Source organism: Tachysurus fulvidraco, chromosome 21 (genome assembly GCF_022655615.1).
Source record: "Tachysurus fulvidraco isolate hzauxx_2018 chromosome 21, HZAU_PFXX_2.0, whole genome shotgun sequence".
NCBI classification, from domain to species: Eukaryota; Metazoa; Chordata; class Actinopteri; order Siluriformes; family Bagridae; genus Tachysurus; species Tachysurus fulvidraco.
The window spans coordinates 17,645,245-17,670,762 of NC_062538.1; the positions used below are offsets into that span (position 1 = coordinate 17,645,245).

At 38.4% G+C, this 25,518-nt stretch overlaps 2 protein-coding genes across 5 annotated transcripts in view; both read right to left on the reverse strand.

Annotated features, from left to right (window-relative positions):
* Positions 1–216: 216 nt before the first annotated feature.
* Positions 217–19,635, reverse strand: man1b1a (mannosidase, alpha, class 1B, member 1a). 2 transcript variants are annotated; one of them, XM_027142418.2, is made up of 14 exons: positions 19,534–19,635; positions 18,068–18,200; positions 15,370–15,478; positions 15,080–15,246; positions 14,701–14,837; positions 14,101–14,195; positions 12,158–12,349; positions 11,914–12,062; positions 11,564–11,752; positions 9,833–10,023; positions 8,652–8,769; positions 8,216–8,410; positions 8,005–8,136; positions 217–4,409 (listed from the first exon to the last, which is right to left on the reverse strand). In XM_027142418.2, exons 2-14 carry the CDS (start codon positions 18,158–18,160, stop codon positions 4,203–4,205), a joined length of 1,974 nt encoding a protein of 657 aa, XP_026998219.1. In that variant the 5' UTR covers positions 18,161–18,200; positions 19,534–19,635; the 3' UTR covers positions 217–4,202. The 2 variants fall into 2 exon arrangements, with proteins under 2 accessions (XP_026998219.1, XP_026998218.1); XM_027142417.2 differs by lacking the exon at positions 19,534–19,635 and adding an exon at positions 19,258–19,527.
* Positions 19,636–20,632: 997 nt separating this feature from the next.
* Positions 20,633–25,518, reverse strand: part of si:ch211-196i2.1 (collagen alpha-1(I) chain) — a 61,269-nt gene continuing 56,383 nt past the window's right edge. For 2 of the 3 annotated variants that reach the window (XM_027142422.2, XM_047805996.1), the window contains 6 exons: positions 25,258–25,320; positions 24,609–24,774; positions 23,867–23,976; positions 23,699–23,779; positions 23,420–23,602; positions 20,633–22,851 (listed from right to left, as the gene is read on the reverse strand). In XM_027142422.2, the coding sequence (XP_026998223.2) occupies positions 22,702–22,851; positions 23,420–23,602; positions 23,699–23,779; positions 23,867–23,976; positions 24,609–24,774; positions 25,258–25,320 (753 nt within the window). In that variant the 3' untranslated portion in view covers positions 20,633–22,701. Of the gene's footprint in view, positions 22,852–23,419; positions 23,603–23,698; positions 23,780–23,866; positions 23,977–24,095; positions 24,237–24,608; positions 24,775–25,257; positions 25,321–25,518 lie in introns of those variants that run through there. The other variant, XR_007139048.1, reaches the window with a different exon arrangement.

Consider the following 25,518-nt stretch of genomic DNA (forward strand, 5'->3'; position numbering starts at 1 on the left):
TGAGCCTTGTCATATGGTAACTAGAGAGTAATTCACCAAAATTTGCATAATTTAGCAGGCTGTTATGTCAATAAATAAAAGAGGATTGCTATGGCAACGATTACTGCATTAACGACAATGGAGCTGCTAACAGATAGCATAAACGGTCTTGAAAAATCAAATAAAATCTGTTTTTAGGCCAAAAGATGTTAAGTGCACATGCACTCAAGTCAAAAGTTGAATTGTAAATTTTATTTACAGAACGGAGTACAGAGGTTCAGATGATCGGATTATAACGTATCTGATGATAAACAAATAAAACAGCCAAAAACAGCAAGGAAGGACTTGTTGCTTCATTAAGCAAACATTATAATAAGCATTACTGCAAAAAAAAAAAAAAAAAAATTAATTAATAAGTAAAAAGACTCTTAAGGTCACATCTGCCATTTTAATAGGAACACTTACACACCTGCTCATTTCTGTAATTATCCAATCAGCCAATTGTGTGGTTGCCAAACCCCTGGAACTTATACATACATACTGTACATACATACATACATACTGTACATACATACATACATTTAAAAGAAAATACATTTCCTGTAGATGGAAAAGCTTTGCTGAATACGCAGGATGGCAGAAAACGGTTAGATTAATTTGAGCCAGCAGGAGGTCTACAGTAAATCCGTAAAATAAATAAATAATAATAAAAATAAACATTCTTTACAACCGTGGTGAGCAGAAAAGCATCTCCAAATGCCCCATCAATGACCATCCACTCCTGCCAGCCAAGAATAAGAATCTTTGTGGGCACAAAAACATCAAAAACTGGACAGTTGAAGATAAGGAACATTTGAAAAACCTGACTTGGTCTTTTTTTTCCACCAATTTGTTTGGAAACATGATTTGATGAACAAAGAACTGCATGAATAAGAAGTGGCCGGTGTGTGTGTGTGTGTGTGTGTGTGTTATCATGAATGCAATCCTTTTTCATTGCTGTCCTTCACCGGTTGCGATTATGTCCGACAATGTAAAAGACTGATAATAAGGGAATCAATAATGACAGACGCATTTTTCAGATCTCACAAGAGAATACACGCGTCGTTACTAAAAGCATCTCGGTTCTGAGGCGACATCCTTCACAGCTCCTGCTTTAAGTGATGCATGCTAGTAAAACAAACTGGTATCACCGCGACCCGTCTGCCGTCGAGGACGAAGAGTCTAGCAGACCCTGCGTTTTTTATCGCACTCGTTTCAGGATCGGCAAAACAATCCTGAGGTTTCCAGCACGCTCTGAATGAGCAGGCAAAAAGAAGCTGTCTGTCATTCCTGCAATAAATTACAACGAGAGGAAATTTGCTATTTTGCTAAAAAGCTTATCTACGTATAAGCTGAGCGCTTCAGGAGGTTTAGAGCATGTGGTAACCTATCACAGATAAGCCTCCAAAAATGACAGGGTATAAAAAGCAAAGCGTGACACGAGTCAGAATAAGCTCTCAAACACTGAAATGAACATGACTGCAGGTTAAACGCCTGGATCTCAAATCTTTATTTGCCTCAATATTTTCGCCAAATCTTGCTGCATGTGTGAAGATTACAGCAAGGTAAACACGATCAAAACAAACACTTATTATAAACATCGTTCAGGACCCAACCACTGGGATGTAGCGAGATAGTTGACGATGAATAAATCGTCTAGACAGCAGTAACGGGTGAGTAGAGCACTCATTAGTTGAGTGGTTTAAGGCAGAAGTTCACAAAGATTTTTTTCCCTTTATAATTTATTAGTCTGGTCACTAGAACTGTGAATGGATTTAATCCAAGAATCAATAACTCAATAATGAGATTTTTACATAATGACCATAAATCTAGTGACAAAATGTGCTCTGTACACGGAAAGTTCTGGACTAAAAAAGCTCTACGGATCCAATAAACCTATTATAATATAATGACGAATTAGCGGTTGCTTAATAACGAATTACTGATACATAATTAAAGATTCTCGTGTTTGTTATCATGCTTGAATGATGTACATAAAATAAATCGGTACCGAGGAATCCTTTGCTGTAAAAAGTAAAAAACACAGATTTTTTAAAGTTTTTTTAAATCCAAAATGCAGGTTAACAGGTTTGTTGGTTAAAATGTAAAATAAATAAATAAATAAATAAACAAATAAATAAAATAAACAAATAAATTCACAGGACCCCTCCATTTCTCCATTTTCTTGAAACATGGAGCTTCCTTCCATCCATTCAAGAGGAACAACTGTGATCCTACCTCAGTGCCAATCATTAGGTGACTCGGGGCACAAGGTAGGGTACATGCTGAACAGGATGCCAGTCTATTACGATGGTCAGAGAACTTTATGTTTTAAATATTAACTCGTTATTGAGTTTTGGATCAAATTTCAATTTCATGTGACCAGCTAAACAAGTAATTAAGTAATAGACCTAATAAAAATAAATAAATAAATAAATAACCTTCCTGGACCCTGCTTTGAGAACCATTTCTTTAGAAAAAAAAAAAATACTGCGTCATAATAGAACGAACTAACGTCTTCGATTCTGGCTTCTGTGAGAAATCGTCTGTCCCTGAAATCGGCTCCGGCCTCAGTCTCGACCCACAGCTGCTCAACTCGACCACTTATAGTCGATTTGTATTTCTGTACGGACCCTAAAACTTAACCCAAGACTCATAGAAAGGCATCATAGCTAAACAGGAGGTGATGTGTACTACTCCGCTCTAGTGGCTGTCTCTTTGTACACACTCGCAGTATAATTACAAATAAAAGTACATAGAAACTAACACTGATAAAAAAAAATATATATTAATATTAATCCTGGCAGTGATCCGTTTCGTGAATCAGACGAGTTCATGTAAGTAATTCAAATTCGCAAGGTCCGAGCTGATAAATAACTACAGGACCATCCATGCTGCATAATTATTATTATTATTCTTTTTTTTTTAAATTAGCCGTCATGCTTTCTCTGTGCTGACACACTTTTATTTCGTATTGTACGTTTTAGTAAAAAAAAAAACCTGCAGCACGTGCACACTTTTGATATGGATACGAGACCATACAGAAGTTCAGGATAAAGGTAATGCTGCCAAAAAATAGTCCTTATGTACAGTGTACAGTGTATACACCTCGAACCCACCTTCTTTACATCCGCTGAAGGAAAAATCCATGAACGATCGAAATATTTTTTTTAGAGAGATGCAGCATTGCTTTAGTCTTTTATTCTATCCAGCGACAACTTCTGTATATTATTCTCCAAGCCTGACTGTTCACGGTTATACCACCAATATACAATAAACATAAATAATGTGTTAAAGAGTGGAGTATTCTAGCAGACTCCTGTGTGTGATGTGCCGAGATACGAATACACAGAAATTTAAGTCTAGCTTTAGGTAGCTTGTCAGTATTTTCATTGCAATTCACCTCACAGGCATCTGAAGCATCCAAAAATTACAAACAACACCTTTAAATCATTTTTTTTTGCCACGAATCAAAAGTCTAGCTGTGCTTTTGTCTCACGGTTGGCGAAGAAGAAAACAGCGCTTCAGCTTCGAGAAGCTCCCGGAGGGAACGATAGTAAATCAAGTCATGGGCTTTTACTAAAGTGCTAAAGCTGTCAGATGAAGTGAACAGAAACAAATAAAATCTCCCAGGCCTTAGAGCCATCAAATAAAATAGAACTCTTAAAAACAAACGGTTGACTGTTCAACGTGGTCCTAAATGCATCCTGTATCTCATAAATGTAATGCGCAGAAATGCGTTAGTAGGTCCCCTGCGTAAGAGCTCGTCACGTCGACAAGACGGAATGCTAAAACCTCACGTGCGATAGAAGATAGAAAAACGCAAACTTTGTTTTGCATGAAAAAAACGCCTTACATTTTTACAGCATGGAATCTGAGCTATCTCATGCATGTAATCCAAAATGGGGGTAACAAGCAGCAATAGCCTAACTATACCACGTTTTTATCTCTAATAGCGCATGTGTGGGGGGAGATAAACGATTTAACAGCCTTAAATCTATCGGAATGAACCAGTTCTTCCTTTCGGATCGATCCGTGTTCGTGTCGCCGCCACAGATCGGGCGACGTAAGGCAGACGCAAGACCGTTAACGAGTTCTATTCTGAAGCTCCACTTGCTCTTTGATCCAGATGAAGAAGATGCTCTTCTCAGAGCATAGGGAAGCCTCTACAGCTCCGGTGCAGGTCATGATACCAAAGGCCAAATAGGAAGAGGATGAGCCTCAGTGTTGAATACATACTTATCCAAACTGATCAGCTCAGGATCGTCAGAGAACAGCAAGAACAGGTACTTCAGCGTCTCTCCGAGGAAGAAGCTCTCCATCTTGTCCTTGAGGCTGGGATTGACCGGGTCTCGTACGTTCCCTATAGACGTGTAGCCTCCGCTTGGGACCTGAGAATACAAGCACTTTGGTGTGACTTTGGTGTTGTCAACTTTACACCGAAATGCATGTATGTAGGTATATATAAGTTAATAAAGACCATATAGCTTTAATAACGCACCATCACTTCTAATCATTTGTTTATAATAATAACTTATACTGTTCTGAGGAACATTTTTCCTTAGTAATGACCTGTGAATAATTCTAAAGTAACTGAAATATTTATTAACAACCATAAAACATTAATAATGTCATGCACATAGCATTATGTTGAACAGCGACTTTAGGAGACAGTATTAGAGTTTAGATGATGATTACAAGGAATTATTACCGACTTACAAGCACAGCTATTTATTAATAATAAAGAAGTGCAGACAAAATATTTTGTTTAATATTCTCAACTTTATGAAGCACAGCAGCTATAAACATTCGTTCGTACACCAGCCTCTCTCTCTCTCTTGCTTGTGCAAAGTCTTCTGTCTTTCCTATATTTATTTTGTGGAATTGGGTTTCAAATTCATTACAGCTGGACAGTAAATGATCCCGGTCTGTCCGTCAGTACTGGTGTACCTAAGGGACGCGTGTTCTCAATGCTCCTTTACTTCTTGTACACCTGCACCAATGGATCCTTTTTTTTTTGCAAATCCAAATTTTGGAGGCCTCATTAGTAATCAAGAGGAGACTCAGAAGCACCTTGGCACACAAACAAAAACAATTTTGTATTTTATTTTTATTAGAACGCATCTTCGCCCTCTACTCTACCTCATGCTCAATGACACGGCTGTCGATGTAATGGGAAATTTCTGGCATCCACCAATTCTAGCCTACTCAAATGGGAAAATATGATAATCGTTAACAATCATTCATTCATTTTCTACCGCTTATCCGAACTTCTCAGGCGTGATCGGGCATCGAGGCAGGATACACTCATCGAGGCAGGATACACTCTGGACGGAGTGCCAACCCATCACAGGGCACACACACACTCTCATTCACTCACAAATCACACACTACGGACAATGTTCCAGAGATGCCAATCAGCCTACCATGCATGTCTTTGGACCGGGGGAGGAAACCGGAGAACCCGGAGGAAACCCCCGAGGCACGGGGAGAACATGCAAACTCCACACACACAAGGCGGAGGCGGGAATCGAACCCCCAACCCTGGAGGTGTGAGGCGAACGTGCTAACCACTAAGCCACCGTGCCCCCCTTGTTAACAATCAGAATAACAATATTCATCGCAAAACGGCTTTGTGTTTCTGCAAAACGAACTAAATTTTATTTCATTTCTATACTGTTTTTAACAATAGATATTGTCACAAAGCAGCTGTATAAAACTACAGATCAGGAGATTTACACATTTATTAATTTCCCGCATTGAAAAAATAGGCAGGCGCATCAGTGCAAGTAAGTAGAGTACTAGCAAAGAAAACATATACATCAAAAAAAGAGTTTAAAATAAAAATAAATTATAAAATAAATAAGATTAACAACAATTAAATAAATCTACACAAACACACAACACACACACACACAGAAACTAAAACACCTGATTTTTAGACATCAATAAGGGAGATGTTCAACTTTACTTCTATGTTCATCAAACCACTTGTTTGGATTCTTGCCACCACATTCAGGGTACCGCCTACCACAAATAATGGGTCTTTGGAGTGGCATGATATTGCAGCCCAAACCATCACTGATCCACCTGGTGCACCATAGTAACCAAGCATCAGTCAGACACATCAGAGAGCAGTTCATGTTCTACATTGTCCACAGCCAAAGATTTCCACTGCTATCACTATTGAAACAAATGCTTGGCATTGGCAAGACTGACCGACAGCCTGACTATGAATACTGACCCGGTGGAGCTCCTGACAAAAGAGGTGCGCATTTAATAGGGCTGGGCGATATGACTGAAAAAAGTATCACGATATCAGTGTTTAATATCGGTCGATATCGATAATTATTGATATTTTTTATGACCCATTTAAAATAAAGACCAGGAGAAAAATCTATTACATTTAAACATTTTTATTTTAAACTTAACCTTCCTCTGATCATAATCCCGCCAGTTATTAAGACAGAAATGTCAACAAAGAGGAAAACTCAAATAATTAAAATAATTACAACTGCTTTTACTTAGTGCATCAACTGCTTGGAAGGCGATTCAAAGATCATTGAAATTGAGTGTACTTATCTCAGTGAAAGAGTTTAAGCTGTATCTCAACCGAACATTCCAAACTGTCTGCACTTGTTCTTAATCTTGTTTTATTGTTGGAAATGTGTGTGTTGTGATTTTTGTTCTATGTACTTCATTTGTTTTTATGTTGTCTATTGTGTGCTGCTACCTTGGCCAGGGCTCACTTGTAAATGAGATATCTATCTCAATGTGATTTTATCCCTGGTTGAATAAAGGTATAATAAAAAAATAAATAAATAATAATAATAAAAAAATGTAAACATAAGTCTAAAGTCACAATGAATCCTATGATCCCTGTGGGTGTTGCAGCTACAGATGTTGTTGGTTGAATACGGCTGTGCTCCAAAGGCTGAGCATGGCTAAGGTGGTAAATCAAGGTCGTGGTATTACCAGTCTGGGGGTGACGGTGACATTGGTCTGCCAAAAACTGCCATACTGGCGAGCTGACTTTTCCTCTTTTATTTACAATTTCCTCGTTTCTCCTTATCAGTTGCTGGTTACTAAAAAGGAATCCAGCAGACCAGCACGAGACAACCAAAAAGGATACTGTTACATGATTGGCTGTTAGCGTGTCACTCCCTACGTTGCTAGGTTACCAGAGAGTGAGTGCCTTTGTTAATGCAACCAAACTTGCTTCGCAACCTCTGTTGTCTTCCGACGGAGAATAAAAAAAAAATCGAACGTTTTATCGAGCAAATTTTTTACTGATTTCCGTCCCGTGTCTATTGCGATACGTATCGTTATCGTTTTATCGCCCAGCCCTAGCATTTAATTCTGCAGTGAGTTGGGCAGCTGTGGATTTACACACCCATGGCATTTATACATGTGCAACCTGATGGCTGATGGCATGAAAACAGAAACCTATAGAAGTCCATAAGTCATATGAGACTCTGGCAAAGAAAGAGTCTCTGAGATGAGACCAGGAAGAAAACACAAAAGAAACCCTGTGTGTAAATGAGTAATTCTGAACGGTGCTATGTATGGTGAAAGGAAGTTCCATATGAGTGTATTGTGAATAGGAGTATTGAGTCCATCACAGGACAGACGTGATGATTACTGCAGCCTTTACAAGCCGCTTCAGGGCTGAGAAAATAATCTGTTATGCAGATTATTAAAATGATCTGCATGCATATTTTCTAAGTCTACTTCAGTGTCACAGTAAAAAAAATCTCCAATTGAATTTATTAATCTTGGGAAAAAAAAAAAATCTTATGTAATAAAAGGTTTTAGTGACCATATAATAGACAGGCTGAATGGGACAAGAAAGAAGAAAGCAGAAAAGATCCCCACTGATTTCATCCACTAAGTCTGTGTAGAAAATCTCTCTTATATTTTTTTTTTAAACCAGTGTCACTAGGTTAACAGGTAGGTAATGGCATGAAGCTGAGGATTAAAACTCACCCTGGTGTACTTATTAAAGCTCTCTAGGATTTGCCAGCCCCAGTCTCTGTATTTTTTGTCCTGGGTAAATCTGTACAGGTAGAACAGACTCTCCACCGTCTCAGGTCTCAGGAGGTTGTGTCTGTCAGCTGGCTACACAGAAACACACAGAGTTCATGACTACAGAAGTGAAAGAGAATCAGATTTCAAATATAAATTATAAAACATTTACTTTGACTTCTACGTCATGGCCGCCGAGGCTGTACAGGTTGAAGTGGGCGATCTCAGGGCTCAGGCCGGTCTCCATCTGCACATACATCTGATAGCATGTCTCCATCAGCTGCACAGCCAGATCCATGTGGTCGGCTGGCAGGCCGTTATGTGCTCCCAGAGCCAGCGTGCCCGGGAGAAAACACACCAAATGATCCTGGAAAGAAAAACAGAATAGATTCCAGCAGGTCACGGATTCAGAAATCTCCATCTGTAATGCCAACGTTCGTCCTCATAAGCAATCCAATTCCACAGAACTCATTAAGAACACTGAGTCCAAATCTGTGGATTAAACACACAGATGCCCCAAACACCGACGGCCTACAGATTAATTCCAAATGTGGGATGTTATCTAAACAAAAACCCTGGACACGACAGATTTTCCATTAATCTCTCACCATTTTGGGGTTGAGACGTCCGTGAGATAACTCTCCTACGAAGGTGTGCTTACTGGCTGTCTGTTTAAGTAGGTTTTTCTTCACCCCTTCAACTGCCTGAAGGTAGTCCTCCAATAACCTAAACACACACACACACACACACTCATATTACCTATCATAGAAGTGTGTGTCAAGTGTTGTCAAATACTTATGCACAATAATAAAACTTCCCTATGCACCTAGCATGATGTTTGATCAAATTTGCCTCCTACAGGTAAAAATATTCAAGTGTACAACAATAGAAAGCAAAAAATGTTCTAAATCGATGGGACATTAAGGTAAAACAGTAACTTGGTAGTGCGTTAGATTAAATAAGTAAAAGCCCTGATAAGTAAAAATGAGAATAATAAAAAAAAAAATCACAGTCATGTGCTACATCACACACTGCACTACAGACAAAGTGTTACTTTAATTACAAAGTATGAGTGTTTTCTTTTCTCTTTTTTTTTTATACGGTCATTGGCATCTAACCCTACTCTATTTTTTAACTTTAATATTTTAAAATGAGGATTTAAAAAGTGCACAGTGTTGAGATGGAGCAGCATCCAGCAGCAACTCGGTATTATATATGCACTGGCAGGAGGCCAATCATGATCAGGTGGTGAGCAGTGAGGTGAGAGGAACGCAAACACCCAGGCATTCTTATCAAAGCCAGACAGCCAGACAGACGGCAGGCAGACAGCCAGGAGGACAGACAGACAGGAAGACGTGAAGGCAAACAGGCAGACAGACAGGCAGGCGGACAGACGGACATCCATTCACCATTCCATACGGCACAGCAGTGCAGAGTCAGATAAGAGGATGGAAAAAAAAAAAAAAAAAGGAATAAAGCGAAAAATGTGACTGTTCCATAGTTATTCATTTGAGCCCAAGAGAATGTCGATTCAGCATTCTCTTAAAAACGAAGGTTATAAAGACTCGGTTGTGGTTAGTCCAATACAAAGTCCCATTCTGAACTACATAATAAAAGTCCACAGCTTGATACATTGGCTTTCCTTCTGATTTTTAATTATGAACAAGTACAAATGTGAGAAATGTATAAAAGGTTCTACCAAAATGTACATTCACAGCATTTAGCTGCCTCGATTATCCGGATCTGAGGATGCTTTCTGACGGATTTCAGCCATTAATTCTCCACTCACGTGTTGTCCTTTTTCCCTCCCTGTAGCCACTGTTTGAGCAGGTATTCGTAGTAGCTGTCTGCACGGGCTCCCAGAGTAAACACTCCTCGGTGGGTGAACTTGCCACTGTTGGTGTTGATAAACATTGGCACCAGACCATCACGCTTCCCATCCAGCTTGTGGACCAGCTTCATCACCTCATCCACTGCGTTCTGACCCCAAACACACAACACAGGCACAAAAACGACAATGATATTTTCTTGTTATCAAGATGTAACATTTTATGCTTTAGATATAAATCATCTAAAAACAAAAACAGTTAAAAATCAATGAATCAAATAAGGCAATACTATGTATGCTAGAAAGATCGTTTTGGTTTTATATGACATATAAGTACTAATGTCAAAAAACGTACAATGGGTTTTGTAGGAAAGTTTTCAACAAGAAGGTGGTGTGATGCAGTCCAAAGCTGGCACAAAAAACGTAACAATTGTCATGAATTTTTATCCATTTATTGTTAATATTGTACCGTATTTTCCGGACTATAAGCCACAACTTTTTTCCCATGCTTTGAACCTTGCGGCTTTAACAATGACGCGGCTAATATATGGATTTTTCAATTTAAAAAAAAGAAGAAAAAAAAACACATTCTGTGACGTGATCAGTTTTTTGGCGACATGAAGCTTTCATTAGACCAATGAAATTGCCGAACTGGTTAAAGGTGGGGTCTCCGATGTTTGAGAAATGCTTCAGAAAAGTCGGGACCTCAAACTAAAAATCAAAACAAAAATCAAAACAAACGTGTAGCCAATGAGCAGAAAGGGGCGTGTCTTGTCAATATGCGGATGAGAGAGTGTTCAGTGCGCATGTGTGACATCAGCAGGAAGCGGTTTTAACATTGACATGGAGGATAAAAACAAAGAAAGAAGGCGAAGAAAGGCTTACAATAAGGCAAGAAGTAGGACACGGTTGTAGCTGCCTCTCTACATTACTACGATAGAGAAGAGGTGTTATTTGTGTAGTAACAGCGTTTAGCTCAGGAGTTATTGACTCGGGAAACTCCAACCTGTGAATATGTGGCCAACTTCCTGCTCCTTCAGTTCTCTCCAGCGCTGGAAAGCTGATCCTATATTAACACGTCCTACTTCTTGCCTTATAGGAGGAAGATAGTGACCAATGACTTTCTTGGTAGGCTAATGTTTACTGCTATTTTTTTATTTTTTGGTACAATTTTGTACATGTTTCTTTAAAGCCTATTTATTTTTGTTACAAGCCGTGTTTCATTAAAGCCTGTGTAAAGTTAATTTGTTTCAATGTACCTGTAGGCACCTGCGGCTTATAGACATGTGCGGCTTATTTATGTTCAAAATAATTTTTAATAATTTTTTTTAAATTCAGTGGGTGAGGCTTATATGCAGGTGCGCTCAATAGTCCGGAAAATACGGTACACAAATTAGTTTCTGTTGTACCGTACATTATAATAGTTACAACTTACTTTCCTGAAGACTTTTCCATGTCAGAAAACTTAAAATTATAGCTTTACTCCTGACTGTTACTAAACTCTGTCTCTGCAGAATCCTTCCAAAACCATTAAAGAAAACCTCACCACGTCACATTTAGATGCATTTTTTAACCAGTTTATCTGGAGAGTCAATCAGAAAAGTCTGATGTAAACCTTGCATACCTTGAAGCTTCTGTCAGTGCTACGGGTGTAGTATGGAAATCAAATCCTGTTAGAATAAGAGTCAGTACCTGATACTGTGGATCCTGAGTGAGCCTGCTGAGCTCACGAAACTCCAGCTGGATGCTGGTGACCTCGGCCACGGTGCTGTCGCTGGTCCAGCGTGGGGGGTGAGCGGTGCCTTTACCGATATTCACGTCTGAATAAGGGATCTTGGACGGTGTCTTGAAAGCTGGCATTAATCTAGAACCAATATCTTTCTAAGGGAAAAAGATTAAGTGTAAGAGTTAGCATACCGACACTCTGACAAAGCACTCGCGTTAAATTACGCTTAAAGCCCTTAAAAGCTTTTTTTTCCTATACAAATGCTGACTGTCCTTTCACTATGAGCACCAGGAAAGTGTGTGTTTGAGCTACTAACAGCCTTGTTCAGGAACAGAGTGTCTCCAGTAAGGTGATAAGTGCTCAGGAGGCCTCCGAGAATGCGGATGGTGCTCTCAAACAGATTGACATCAACATTCTTGGAGAACGATAACTCTGTCTCTACCCATCTTCTAGCTTCCTCAAACTCTGAGAGAAAAAGAGAGGAAACCTAGCGTTATTAAGCAAGACAGACACACACACCATGTTATCAAACGTCTCAAAAGCGGCTGCTGCACTGGTACCTTCTTTCAAGCCGAGAATCCACATGGTGTCGAGTGCATCTATGAGGGTGAGACCCAAACCGAACCACTCCCTGTGTGTCTTCGAGACAGGCTTCAGCTCATCATGACCCCATGCAAATGCTTTGTAGCCTTTCCATGCATGCCTGAAGGCTTCTCTGACAGCCTCCCCCCTGTCCACTGGGTTCACTGGGACTAAAGAAGGATATCCTGTCATCAGGAACTGAATGGGACTAAAGGAGGACATCGTTCATTTTGTGTACTGCTTATCTTTCACAGAATGGCAGGAAACTGGAGTTTATCCCTGGGGACTCGAGGTACAAGGCAGGGCACACCCTGGATGGGATGCTAACCCATCACAGGACAATCACACTCACAACCGTACACACATTCACACACTATGGACACTCAGCCAATCAGCCTACAGCACACGTCTGGACTAAGAAAGGACCCGAAGAAACTGGAGGAAACCCCAGAGGCACAAGGAGGACATATTACAAAAAAAAGTCCAAAAAAAATCCACAACAAAAAAATACTTTAGGGCTAAATAGTTCAAATTGTTTAGGGGGCATGGTGGCTTAGTGGATAGCACGTTTGCCTCACACCTCCAGGGTTGGGGGTTCGATTCCCGCCTCCGCCTTGTGTGTGTGAAGTTTGCATGTTCTCCCCGTGCCTCGGGGGTTTCCTCCGGGTACTCCGGTTTCCTCCTCCGGTCCAAAGACATGCATGGTAGGTTGATTGGCGTCTCTGGAACATTGTCCGTAGTGTGTGAATGAATGAGAGTGTGTGTGTGTTCCCTGCGATGGGTTGGCACTCCGTCCAGGATGTATCCTGCCTCAATGCCCGATGACACCTGAGATAGGCACAGGCTCCCCATGACCCGAGAAGTTCGGATAAAGCGGTAGAAATTGAATGAATGAATGAATGAATAGTTCAAATTGTTGACTTCCATAATTAGGTAAAGGTAATGTACTTAACTGGTTATCTGACTGACAGCATTGAGTTCATTTGAATTTGAATGAATTGAATTTGCATTTTCAATTTGCCTTCTCTGTGCTGTTTATTCTGGAAGGTGACTACAAAGCAATTGAGCTGAGATGCAGACCAAAACAACATTGCGCTTCCTAGACAAAATAAAATCAATATGCCAGCAAACAGACATAACACGTGTATGTATAGGTCAACGAGTCAATAAAAACCTTTCAAACCTATTACGCCGTTTGCTGATTCTGAATTGATCGTTTTAGATCATTTGCTCGTTGGTCTGGTTTAGATTCAAATTGTGATCCCCAAATGGTTCGAATTAACACCTGCTTCCTCTGACATACGTGACGCCAGACACAGGATCTTTTTAGATGCTCCTCATGCTGTGTTACAGGGTAGTGTATCACAAAACTACTCTGTTCTCTGTTTGTAACTCATAACTTAGTTTTTTTTGTAAATCTGAGCTGCTAAATAGAGCTCTAAATGAGCTGTAGTGCTGCAGAAATAAAACTATAAAATGTTCTGGATAATAAACTAGCTGTTTATATAATTATCTAATTATTTATTTAACACCGGCTCCGTGTTCTCTGCACTCGGGTGATTTGTGTGACTTCTTCGCACACTGGGCAAAGATTTGTTTGCATTTTTCAGCCATACATTCCCATCAGAGTCAAAGAAGTAGGCAAAAAAAGAGAAAATAACAGGAACAAAAGTCCTTTTTTCTTTTTTAATAACTCACTGATATATATTTTTCCAATTTTGCTGACTTTATTTTTAAGTGCAGTTTACTTTATACCTAGTATGAAGGTAATATGATTAAGGACCAGTTTTATAATTAAGGACCCGCTTTTTACAAATATAGCATTAAAGAGGTACACAATAAAAAAAAAAAAGAAAATTTTGGTGGATAAAAAAAAATAATCTGCAAAATAAATTGTCATTATAGTGCAGATGTGACCTACCTATTTGTAAAGGGACGACTTCCTCGACTTCTGCGGCTCCTGCTGCCTCCTGCGGCTCAGCGTCCTGCACGGCTTCGATCATGGCCCCTCGCCAGCTGTGCGGGCAACAGGGAACGATGGACCGAGCCGATAAACGTTTAGAAGGAAAAAAATGGACTTAAGTAAATAAAATAAATCAAGCGTTTAAAGTATTTCTAAGCATTTTAAGTGTCTGTATTGGGCTGCTCTTAAGAGTTGAACAAATTAATCTAATCTGAGTCCATGAGAACGAATTTATAACTTTACTTAGGGGTTCCTCTTTATGGTTGTCACATTATTCATTAGCTTAATGGCCTTTAATGCATTTTAAGCCTCCGTGAAGTGACTGAGTTGAATGCAAAATGGTTCCAACCGAGAATTACTTCTTGGATAAGGGGATCACGGATTACACCGGAAGCACGGCACAATGCAGACAGCATGAAAACAGAACTACATTCTACATAATTATGTTCCTACAACATCGGAAAAAAGTGTGTGTTAAATAATTGTCGTGTGTGGTAGTTACTTTGTCCTAGGACAGCTGCTAATGTATACAGCGCCTACAGCGAACTGAGTGTATACCTAATGACCGTCTGTGTTTCTTCGTCCTGCTCTTCTTCTCCTCGGACAGCTGCTTCACGTATGTCCTTCACCTGCCAGTCTGACACATTTCCTTGCTTTGGCATGCCTGGAGGACCACGTTTACTTGGAGGTTTCTTCTGTAGGATATAAACAGCACAGCAAAATCGTGATCATGTGACCTGCTTCATCATTTAGATTCAAAAAAGTCCATCAGTAAAAAAAAACGTCTGAATCTAGAGAAGCTTTCCTCACAATATAACAGCATAATAACTGGCATGAGAGCTTAAGTTACTTTGAACCTCTTTAACTGGTTATCACTCATCAGCATTTTTTGATTGTCATTGTGTCCTTCGGTTTCTATTTCCAAACAAGAACTGACCAGAGCTACAGGTTTGGGAAGGACGAAAGCGTCCGGTCTCTGCGGCTCAGGAGGCTCCTTCAGGATGACCTCGGGTACGGGTTTTAAGATCTGACCCGGGGGAATAGGGTGGAAACCCTGCTTCTGTAGGTCTTCCCTTGCATCCCGTAGTGATCCATCAAACAGATCTAAAGTGAAGGAAAGCGAAAAGGTAATTAAACTGAACCTAAATCTTCTCAGGCTCTTTTGACTGGTCAGTTATTTGTATGAATCCGAACATGATTTAAATTTCCTATAAAAACACTCAGCACCTGTCCATTGCTCAGAAAGGCTGGGGTAAGTGAAGATCCCTCCGATGAACAGAATGGAGAAGAGAGACAGTATCAGACTGCGCTGCAGTCGCGAAAACTGCTTCCATTTCTGAAAAGGTGGAAGAGACGTTTCAAAATGTCAAGATGTCAGCTCCAGAATTATTGGCACCCATGAATAAGAAAGTAAAGCAAGTTATGTTAAAATGTCTTCTTTTTTGTGTGATTTAAGTAGCTTACAGAAAATCCCATGTTAAACCATAACACAGGACATCAAAATAATTAGCACCACTAGAATTTCTTCTGAATGTAACTTGCAGGTATATTTTAGTTTTAACATTCACTCGAGTGTTCAAGAACTCTTAAGCGGCCGCCTATGGCTTATGACTTGGGAATGGATATGTGGTGACACGGAAACTGAATTCCCTTAATCTTTTATTGAAATGGAGACGGTCAGAAAAATACACGAATGAAATGAGAAAAAAAAAAAAAACAAGTGTGTTGACGTTCAGACAAAACATTTTTGAGCAAAACAACTGGAGCCTCCGTGAAACGTGCATGGAAAAAAAAAAAAAGCATTTTTCTCCACACACACAGTGGAAAAAGCTTTACAGTGCCCAAAACTGGAAGTCTGCAGAAGTCGGTACAATTAAATGCTACTTCCATGACAAAAAACTATTTATAAAATGGGCCAGAAGAAAGCTTTTTCTTTTATCTAACCACAAGGCATCTAAAGTACACTATAAACAACCAGAACTGACTTCTATGGTCAGATGTAATATGAATAGTTTTCTGGAAGCAAGCACTCAAAGTGAATTTGAAAAAAATTAAATAAAATAATAAAAAGCCCAAAATCCACACAAAAATATCTAAGTAATCACAGAATCTATCTTTTATCATGTTCCGGTCTGCTGATCCTCTCTAAAACCAGTCGTGAAAGCTGAAAAGAAGAGTCCTAGCTGATGAGAGAGGACCAAGAACCCTGGGAGATCTGAACCGATTCTGTATTGTTATAGGAGTTTTTAATCTTTAATTCTTTAATCTCCTGAAGAATTAGCAGTAGAGTCCTCTCAGATCCTCACAGTAAGATTAGTCATTTTTATATTTATTTGTCACTCAACCTGATTGAGGGTGTCGGTACCACTTAAGTGCATCATTTTCCTCCGTTACCGCTCGTCATCCTCTTGGAGGCTAAGTCTGCTATAAATGCATAGCAGAGTGTGTTATCCTGAACGAGACGTTAATATTAAACTAATATCTAATTAGAACTGAGGCAGAGCATATGATCAGTGCTGTAAGATATGGGACTCGAACAACATAATAGGCAATCAGGCGTCTAGACAGAAAAATGAACGCAATCAGCAGAAAATGGAAAAATTCGGACAGAGAACGCAAGACTGGATCATTCAGAGAGAGAGAGAGAGAGACAGTGCTAATCAACAAAGGTTCCTCGCCCACTCATACCATGACTTGATAAGGGAGCTGCCTGGAAGATAAAAATACATTAACAATGGATGGATGGACGGATTAGCTAGATTAGATAGCGATCCCTCCAAAATTATTTAAACATTCATTTGTTATTGCTGTAGGCTGAATTCATTTGGGTTTCCGTTCAAAATATGAATATGAAATATGGCATCCCTACGTAGAGGTGTTAAAACGACACAGCACAATTTATATCAGACTACCAAATCTTTAAGCGAGCAAAATTATTGGAACACGTCACGTTTTTTCTTGTTACCCAGAATTACTTAGTTACTTAGATTGTTTGTTTAAGCTATAAATAACATGTACTCTTTCTAGGGTTTGGCCTGCAGTTCCTTTGTGATGACAGTTTTTGCTAAATCAATCAGAGGCTTGGCACAAACATTGGGTATAGCCAATACAACAATTCTAAATGTTCTAAAAAATTAAGGAAACCAGTGGTGTACAGCGCAACAGACACTGAGCAGTTCAGCCAAAAAAAAACCCAGCAAAGCATGACGCATGGTGGTGGTAGCATGTAAGATGGCTTAGGCTTGTATGACCTGCTTCTGGAACTGGCTTGCTAATCTTTAAAGATTAACTCATGATCGAGAATGAAGTTTACAGGAAGTTTACACAGAAATGCATCCAAATTATTCAGAAGGAACTTTAGCATGCAGCAGGACAATGACTCAAAACACATTGCCAACTCAACAAAAAAGTTTTAAATCATTGAAACAGGCTGTAGAAAAACATAAGAAGAAACCAGAAAATTGGTGAGATTAGTGAGTCGCAGTTATTGTTGCAAAAATATTAAGTGTTATATGCTTTCATACATCACGACGTATCTGTTCCTATACTTTTGCAACTCCATGCTGTTTAACATATGGATATATGCGTGTAAATAAACAGAAATAAAAGCTGAAATCCCAAACGCTTGTGTCTTATTCAGCTTTTGATCGCAAATGCGATCAAATTAATTGGTCTTGTTGTTCCAATCATTTTGGAGGGAGTTGTGTATATATACAGTATGTATATCGTTGATTTATTTATTACTATAAACACTTAAGGATAAAACTTGGTTTACACCATCCAGGGTATTTTTTTTTTATTTGTTTAGAAGTTTGGAAACATTTATAAAAGGATTGTAAGCAAGCGACATGTCACAACCATTAACTCGAAGCCCCGTCTGGATGATCGCGTGCTGAGACAAGGATAGAGCCGTTCTCATACTGACCCTCCAGCAGGACTGCCTCCGGTGCTTTCTGTTATTGTAGCTGCGTTCTCCCAATGTCAGAGATACAAAGTCCTTCCTCTGTGATGAATACATTTCTCCTCCTGAAAATCCTCACAGTTTCACAAACACCAAGCTGGAAGAATAAAACACAAAAAGCAGACAGATTATATATACATAAATTATATATACATATATTACTGACTGTTGAACTCATAATAAAGAGAGCATAGTAACTGTTGTCGCTATAGCAACAAAATGTTTCATTAATAATGCGGTTTATAATAATAATAATAATAAAAAAGAATCTGTCGATTTATTTTAAAGAACAAAATAACGTCGAGAAAATTCATTTCAATACAGCAAGGGAGAGATGCTCGTGTTCGAAATCGAAAAGGGAACAATATTGTAAGGAAGTTTGCTGTTTATAATAATTTAATATAATTTGCTTTTTTATAGATAAAATAATAAACAACAATGGACTGATTTCAAACCCCATTCCAAACCACAACATTTGAAATATGCAATAAATAAATAAATAAATTTAAAATAAATTTAATTTTAATGATTTCCATTTATTGGACAATACAAATACAAATAATCACAGCAAAAAATTTTTTTTTATTTATCTAACACTATTTTTGTGAACAAACAAACAAACAAACAAACAAATAAATAAAGTGGTAGTTACTATTAACCCCCCTGAAACTAATTAGTCTTAAACAGTGGTTCTTATTCCTTTCTCTGCCAAAGATTAAATTATTTGTTCTTATTAATAAAGACATTTTTTATGCTTTATAAGCATTTACACAGTTACATTTAATATTGACCATTTAATCTGGAACATTTAATATGAGACAAGTTAGCTCCTGTTATCACTTACATTTAAATTAAAAGTGTTTTAAAAAGCACTCATTTACTCACCAGCCTCCCCCCCCCTCCTCCTTTCTCTTGTAATATGACTAAATAAAATCACAGCTTGCCATGTGAAATAAATAAAAGCTTCACCGTAATCATTTACTGTGATTTTATTAACGTGTGATAATGGACATGATGAGAAAAATCTAAATCTAAGCAGATATTTAATCAGGTCGAGAATGAAAACAGAAAAATAAACTAAACACTGCTTTATGATCAACATGTAAACAACATCTAGCTTGTACTCGATGCTACACGTGGTGTTAAACAGTTACCTTGTCTGTGTTTACATCCAGAGACCAGTGAGTTTACCTTGACTGAGTTAGCATTAGCTTCTCTCACTCACTTCATACTGCTTTACTAGCCTGCTAGCCATGTAGCTAACAAGCTAATAACACCGCCTAGCACGCAAGCTAATCCGCATGTCTTATTTGACGCCTTTGCAATAATATTAACAATAATAATAATGCACAAGCTTCTCTTATTTAATATTATTATTACTATTTTTTACATTTATTTAACTGATATATGTCTAACAGGACAGTGTTTACCCGATAGCGTCGTAGTCGTGTCACGTGACCGTTAGGGGTGTAACGTTAACTCCTCCAGTCCTTATAAATAATAACAGACATTAACACTTATCTGAGCTTGTTGAACATCCTGGGGTTTTTTTTTTTTAATGATTTAAAAACTACATCACTCTAGGGTCCATCACCATGTGTGTTGCATAGCAACATCATCCTATTTCCCAGCAGGGAGAGATGACACTTTGCTCACTCATCACATCTAAGTAACACTTAACATGGCTTAACTCAGAAGAAGGAAAACTGAGGGCTTTAGAGTGACAGCTGAGGTCAGAGAGTGTTTTGACAAAAACTGGAGATACGGTGTGCATGTTGCAACATTGATATGGAGTTCCTCCACTCAGGACTTTAGAAAGGCTTTCTACAAGATTTTGGAGTGTATTCATGGAAATTTGTACCTTTTTTCAGTCAACAGAGCATTTTTGAGGCCAAACGATGATGATGGATGAGGAGACCAGGCTCACAATCTATGTAACAATTCATCCAAGTATTCAGTGTGGTTAAGGGATGTGTATTCCACTGGAGTTCCTCCATCTCTTTTTTTACGGACCTGTGCTTTGTGCACAGGGGCCTTGTCATGATGGAACAGGAAGAGAAAAAAAAGGATACAGATGTCTGAAATGTCTCTGGCAGGAAAGATACAGACCTCAAGATCTAGTAGGATGACTTCCTAGGCCATTGTCACTAAGCTTTTCAATACATCCTGTTCTACAAACTAGTGTTTGTCCATGTAGGCATATATTGTATAGCTTTAAACCAACAATTCAATACTATTTTAGCATTATCGGTTATGGCCATTACTCTTCTACCTCTGTATGCTATCAAACAGTAAGTGTGTTCAAAGGGATCAATATAATCAAGTCTTTTTGATCACAGCAGTATTTCTTAGGTACAATTTACAATACCGATTTTCAATAAATGATTTTCAGCCATTTTTAAATATGAAGTTTAAAATTATGAGCGCTGTTGCTCTCAGGTTCCTCTTCATGATCACGTTAAAGCATTCGACACAAACCAGAAGATACACAGTTGCTGACAATATATTTTTTTTATAAATCATTGTCAAGTTTACAAAACATACAAAACAATACACACAAATAAATTCATGTCATTTGTTCTTCCTGAATCCTATATTGAGAGCAGATGACCAGCATATGACTTAAAATGTCACCAGTTATTACAAAGAAACTATTTATTATAAAGTAAGAGTCCAAGTCATGTTTGTTAAATTCAGCTAAATAAGTTGAAATCATTAGTATGCAGTTGTATGTAAGGTGACCTTGTGATTGGTGTTTCCTGGTTATTATAATGAGTTCTTTAATGACATTTAAGTTTTGCATATAAAGAAATATGGATTCATTGATTTTTTTCAAGCACCTAAACATATTTGCAGAACTATGGCATGCCACATGCTCCCTGAGGCCTACATAACATTACAGAAACCTTATTTTTCCTAACCAGGAGATGTATACCATCTAAACGGTAAAAGAATGATTTTTTTTCCACTTAAGACATTTTTTATAACTGTTCAAAGCACAAATCAAGAGCGTGACTTTCTTTCTTGTATCTGTGCTACAGTACAATAAAGAATTTAGTCATGTGTTAAATTATATTATACCACAGCACTGCTGAATGCTTCTCTCTGTTTGGTCAGAAGATGTTGATTCATTTTTAATCTGCCAGAGTTTGCAAAGCTTATAGGTCAGTGTGTAATATACTGTACATATAATAGCACGGTCAGATAATACTTTTGGCTGTAACATTTAATACGGCTTAATGTGCCCGTTATAAAATATTATTGTTTCTAATACTGAGGCAGATGTTTGGCAGATGTTTCACATAAAAAACTTTGCTGTTTAAGAACGTAAAATGTATAGTCATTGATTTGGTTTTATTTTTTTAGGAGATATTTAAAATTTAAAATTTGTGGAAGGAATCTCAGTTGTAAGTGCTTTGGAACAGTCAGAAGAAAGTCTTCCAGCTCAGGAAAGTCTTCAGGACAGTACAGTTTATGCTTTCTGGATTCTCAGTAAGATGATACTAAGATTTTATTTATTTATTTATTTTAAGAAAGACAGAGATAGAGAGAGAGGGAATGAATCTCCTGAGGGAATGAATGGTTATGTCTGCTACAATGCATGTAATGTGGACATTCCAGAACATAAATACGACTATAAATCAATAAAAACCATGATGTGTCATAAGGTAATAAAAATAAAAAAAATTAGTTAGCATTGGCAAAGTGCTGTGGTACAAAAGGAATAAAGCACCTCGGTATGTGCTGAATACATTTTCCAATCTTCTTTTCCCCATCGTTAATTACTTCTCTTTGTCATGCTTTGTTATGTAACTGTAATAAACATAGCAGTAAGTACAGCACAGTAGTTCCATTTCCCTGCTACAGTATGTTACATTTTAGCACCTGAGAAATGAAAAAATATTTCAAACATGACAATTTAGCAGTGATAAGATTAACGATCAGCTGCAAAAACATCCCAATTTACTCTAAAACCAACATACATGATGCTAAGCACTATAAAGGGGAAATCATATCAGACTATAATTTGTATTATAGACTGCAGAGAAAGATCAGGCCAAAGCTGCGGTCCTTTCACAACACATGGTTTTACTAGAAAAAAGCTTCTATATCAAATAGGAAAGCTTGAAAAAATGAATAAAAATGAAACTAATCAAGATGTATCTGAAGTGTATATATATAATTTGGAAACATTTTCTGGTTCTTTAGTTAAACACTGTGCAACCACACAGTGGTTACATGAACACTCTGTCATGTACGTGGCTTACCACATTACTGAAATGCCACAAAGTTAAAAAAAATAATAATTAAAATAAAACCCACAGTCAAAAACTACAAAAAAAAAAAAACAGAATATAATTTACAAAATGCTTATATTTGTAAACAAAAAAGATGGTCAATTGTTGAGGAGCACCAGTAAAATGTGCCCTCTTAAAGTGTCATTAACGTGTAGTGAGGATTGTAATGGACATGGTAATGGTACAAACCACAGCCCTTCCTTTTATCCTCATGTTGAACAGATTACCTCTGTCTTTTTTTGCTGCCAATTGTGTGTGAGATTTTACTCGTTAAAGCAATCTCGATCTCTCCCTCACACTCTAGCTGAAACACACGGGACCCACAGTGAAGCCAAACTCATGTGAAAGGCTGCTGCTGGCGAAGACTGCGATGTCCCGCAGAGGGAGCAGGTCTTTATCCTCAAACTGAAGCACAGACACCCGTGGTCCTGGATCCACTTCCTTGGCAGGCTGAAAATGCGCGCGCACACACACACACACACACACACACACACACACACACACACACACACACACACACACACACACACACACACACACACACACACTCCTTGAAAATTTTGTAATTGTTAATAGACCACATATTAAAGAAAAAAATCACGCTGAATGTCTTGCACATTAATCTTAATAAATAACGTGAGTCTATTTTCACTTTGGTTAACAGTTTTCTGAATTACACACAATAATGTTTAATACAGTATGGATATTGGTGCCATTAGGATTTATCCCTTACTTTCTTCATTTTAACTCATTTCCTTGAAGAATACTGTGATACTTTCTTAATGACATACTATTAAATTTCATTTACAAAATGTAATATCGATAGAAATAAGAATGGAGCCTTAGTCTTAGTCCAGCTCTCTGACTTCCTTATCTGTACACTCTGCTCATCAGGTCAGGATCCAAAGATGCACAAACTTTCACTCTCTTTGTAACATTGCATAACTAGAAAATAGTGACTACGAAAAAAAAAAAAACTCTTGCTCTTTAAACACATATGTTATTAAATATCATATACCACACAGTCCTGAAGGGTCCCCTGGTAGCTCTGCTGTAATGAGCTGGTGAGAAAGCGTGCTTGCCGCTGTGTTTGTCCCAATCTGTGTCCGGGATAGCAGGAATAAGTCACTCTCTGCTCTGCCAGGTTGCTCTGAAGTCTCAGAAATCTGGCCTGGACCACAGTGAGACCTGTGTATTCAAACTGGCCAAAGAGAAGGAAGAAGGCATTTTATTTCATATTGAAAATCTATTTAATGTTCTACACTCGCTAATCAAAACAACCCTGAAATTTGCTTACCGCAAAGCCCCTGTGAAGGGAGCTGAGCCAGTAGAAAGCACTATCTGATACAGAGTCATTCAACCATGCTCTCACGGGTAGCTGTGGGGAATGATAATTATGGGTTTAGAGTTCCTTCCCAGAAAAGAATCTCAACAATATGATACAGTTTAAGCTTTCGGCAGTCACCTGTGTAGTTCTAGGGTGAAGACATGTCTCTGCCCTTGACTCAGAAAAGTCACAGTAAGCCAAAAGAGCATCTGCAGTGCTGCCCTGATTCGGGTCGATATAATAGAACCCTGTAATTACAAGGTTATAAAAGCATATTACTGATAAATAATGTTTCAGTTACTTCATGTTCTTGAAATGGTTGTGCGTTTTACTTAGCACTATAAGAAATGAAATACACTTGGGTTACACTATAAGTGTGCAGGAAGGAGCCAAACTGAAAATACAGTATCAAAAGTTTTCAGTCATTGTTCGACTGTGTCCATGCCTTCTCCTCCTTGGTATGTAGCTACCTCGTATTCCTGGGATTCGGACCGGATCCACTAAGAACCTGACAGGATAAAGCGCTTATTGAAGTTGAATGAATGAGTATATTGTGTACTGAATCTGGGATCTACAGCCAAGAAATGCATATTTTTTTGTTTGTTTTTTAAGCTTTATGCTTTGGCACTGTTCTAAATCCTTATTGAATCACTGAAGTCCGTGAATTACAGTATGCACTAGTATTTGTTCTCTCAGGTAGTCTTGGAACAAATGTGTTTGTTGGGTTCACACCTAACCTAAGGAACTGAAGAACCAATGACATAAACATATCAGGGCTAAATTTAAACAGACTAAATAATGAACAGTAAAAACGTGCTCATTAGTGACCCTGGTAAGGAACTGAATAAACAGCAGCATCATGAGGTGATGGGGTTCTGACCACTGGTGTAGTTGGGGTGGCACAGCCACAGTTCCAGGCAAGTGGAGGCTGGATGTTCTTTACTGCCATCAGGTGGATCCAGCAACAGCCTCAGGTCATGGTTCAGCGAATCTAAGAGCACCTGGATGAGTGAGTAGTTGGGCTTGTCTGAGACATACATCAAATCCTGTTGGAGAGAAAAAGGAAATTCAACACAATGTAAAAAAGAGTCATGGGTAAATAAATCAACATCGTTTAAACATTTGTTGGAGCAGTTTTTTGACAGGCATGTAAAGATGCCTTCTTGTCTAAACTGACACTTATCACACACACTGTGTTTCATAGAGCAGTGAGCATTGCTTCTGCCTGTTATACAGCTTCCTCCCCTTCTCTCCTGTCACTGGTATGTCCACCCTCATGCTCTTTTGTGTGGTCTCAAAGTCTCATGTACGTTCCTAAACCTATAGTTCCTGTTTCTCCATAATGGCTTATCCTTTTGTAATATTAATGACTGGTGCTTGTAGATTATAAGTAACCCTGACTGCTTGCTCCATCTGGCCATCCACATCATTTCTTTCTCCCCAATTAAAGCATCGAAAACATGTTCTGCCTCTCTGATCCTATACCTTTATCTAAAAATGATTGATATAAGCAATAAGAATTGACTTGCTTTAATTTGGGTAATAGTAAGGTTCACAGTGATGCCCGGAGGTCCTGGGGGTCCAGGTGGTCCCTAAAAAAAAAAAACAAAAAAAAACAATCCATCAAACAGCACAGCAGACAGAGGGAGTTGTTTCAAGAAAAAATCTACATACTGCACATATTATCTGAATGGCATATGAATAACATTTTCAAGGGTCATGTGAAATGTTTTATTTTTCTCAACATTTAAATCCAGGCTCTGATTAAACTGTCTCCCATGACTAGTGTA

Bases quoted from the DNA above. Each gene is read 5' to 3' on its own strand.
- man1b1a (XM_027142418.2), bottom strand. From the start codon at position 18,160: ATGTATTCATCACAGAGGAAGGACTTTGTATCTCTGACATTGGGAGAA. The intron at 10,024-11,563 runs GTACTGACTCTT...GTTTGGGGTCAG, and splicing joins CTCAGGATCCACAGTATCAG to AACGCAGTGGATGAGGTGAT. The intron at 8,411-8,651 runs GTGAGAGATTAA...TTTTCTTTCCAG, and splicing joins GACGTCTCAACCCCAAAATG to GATCATTTGGTGTGTTTTCT.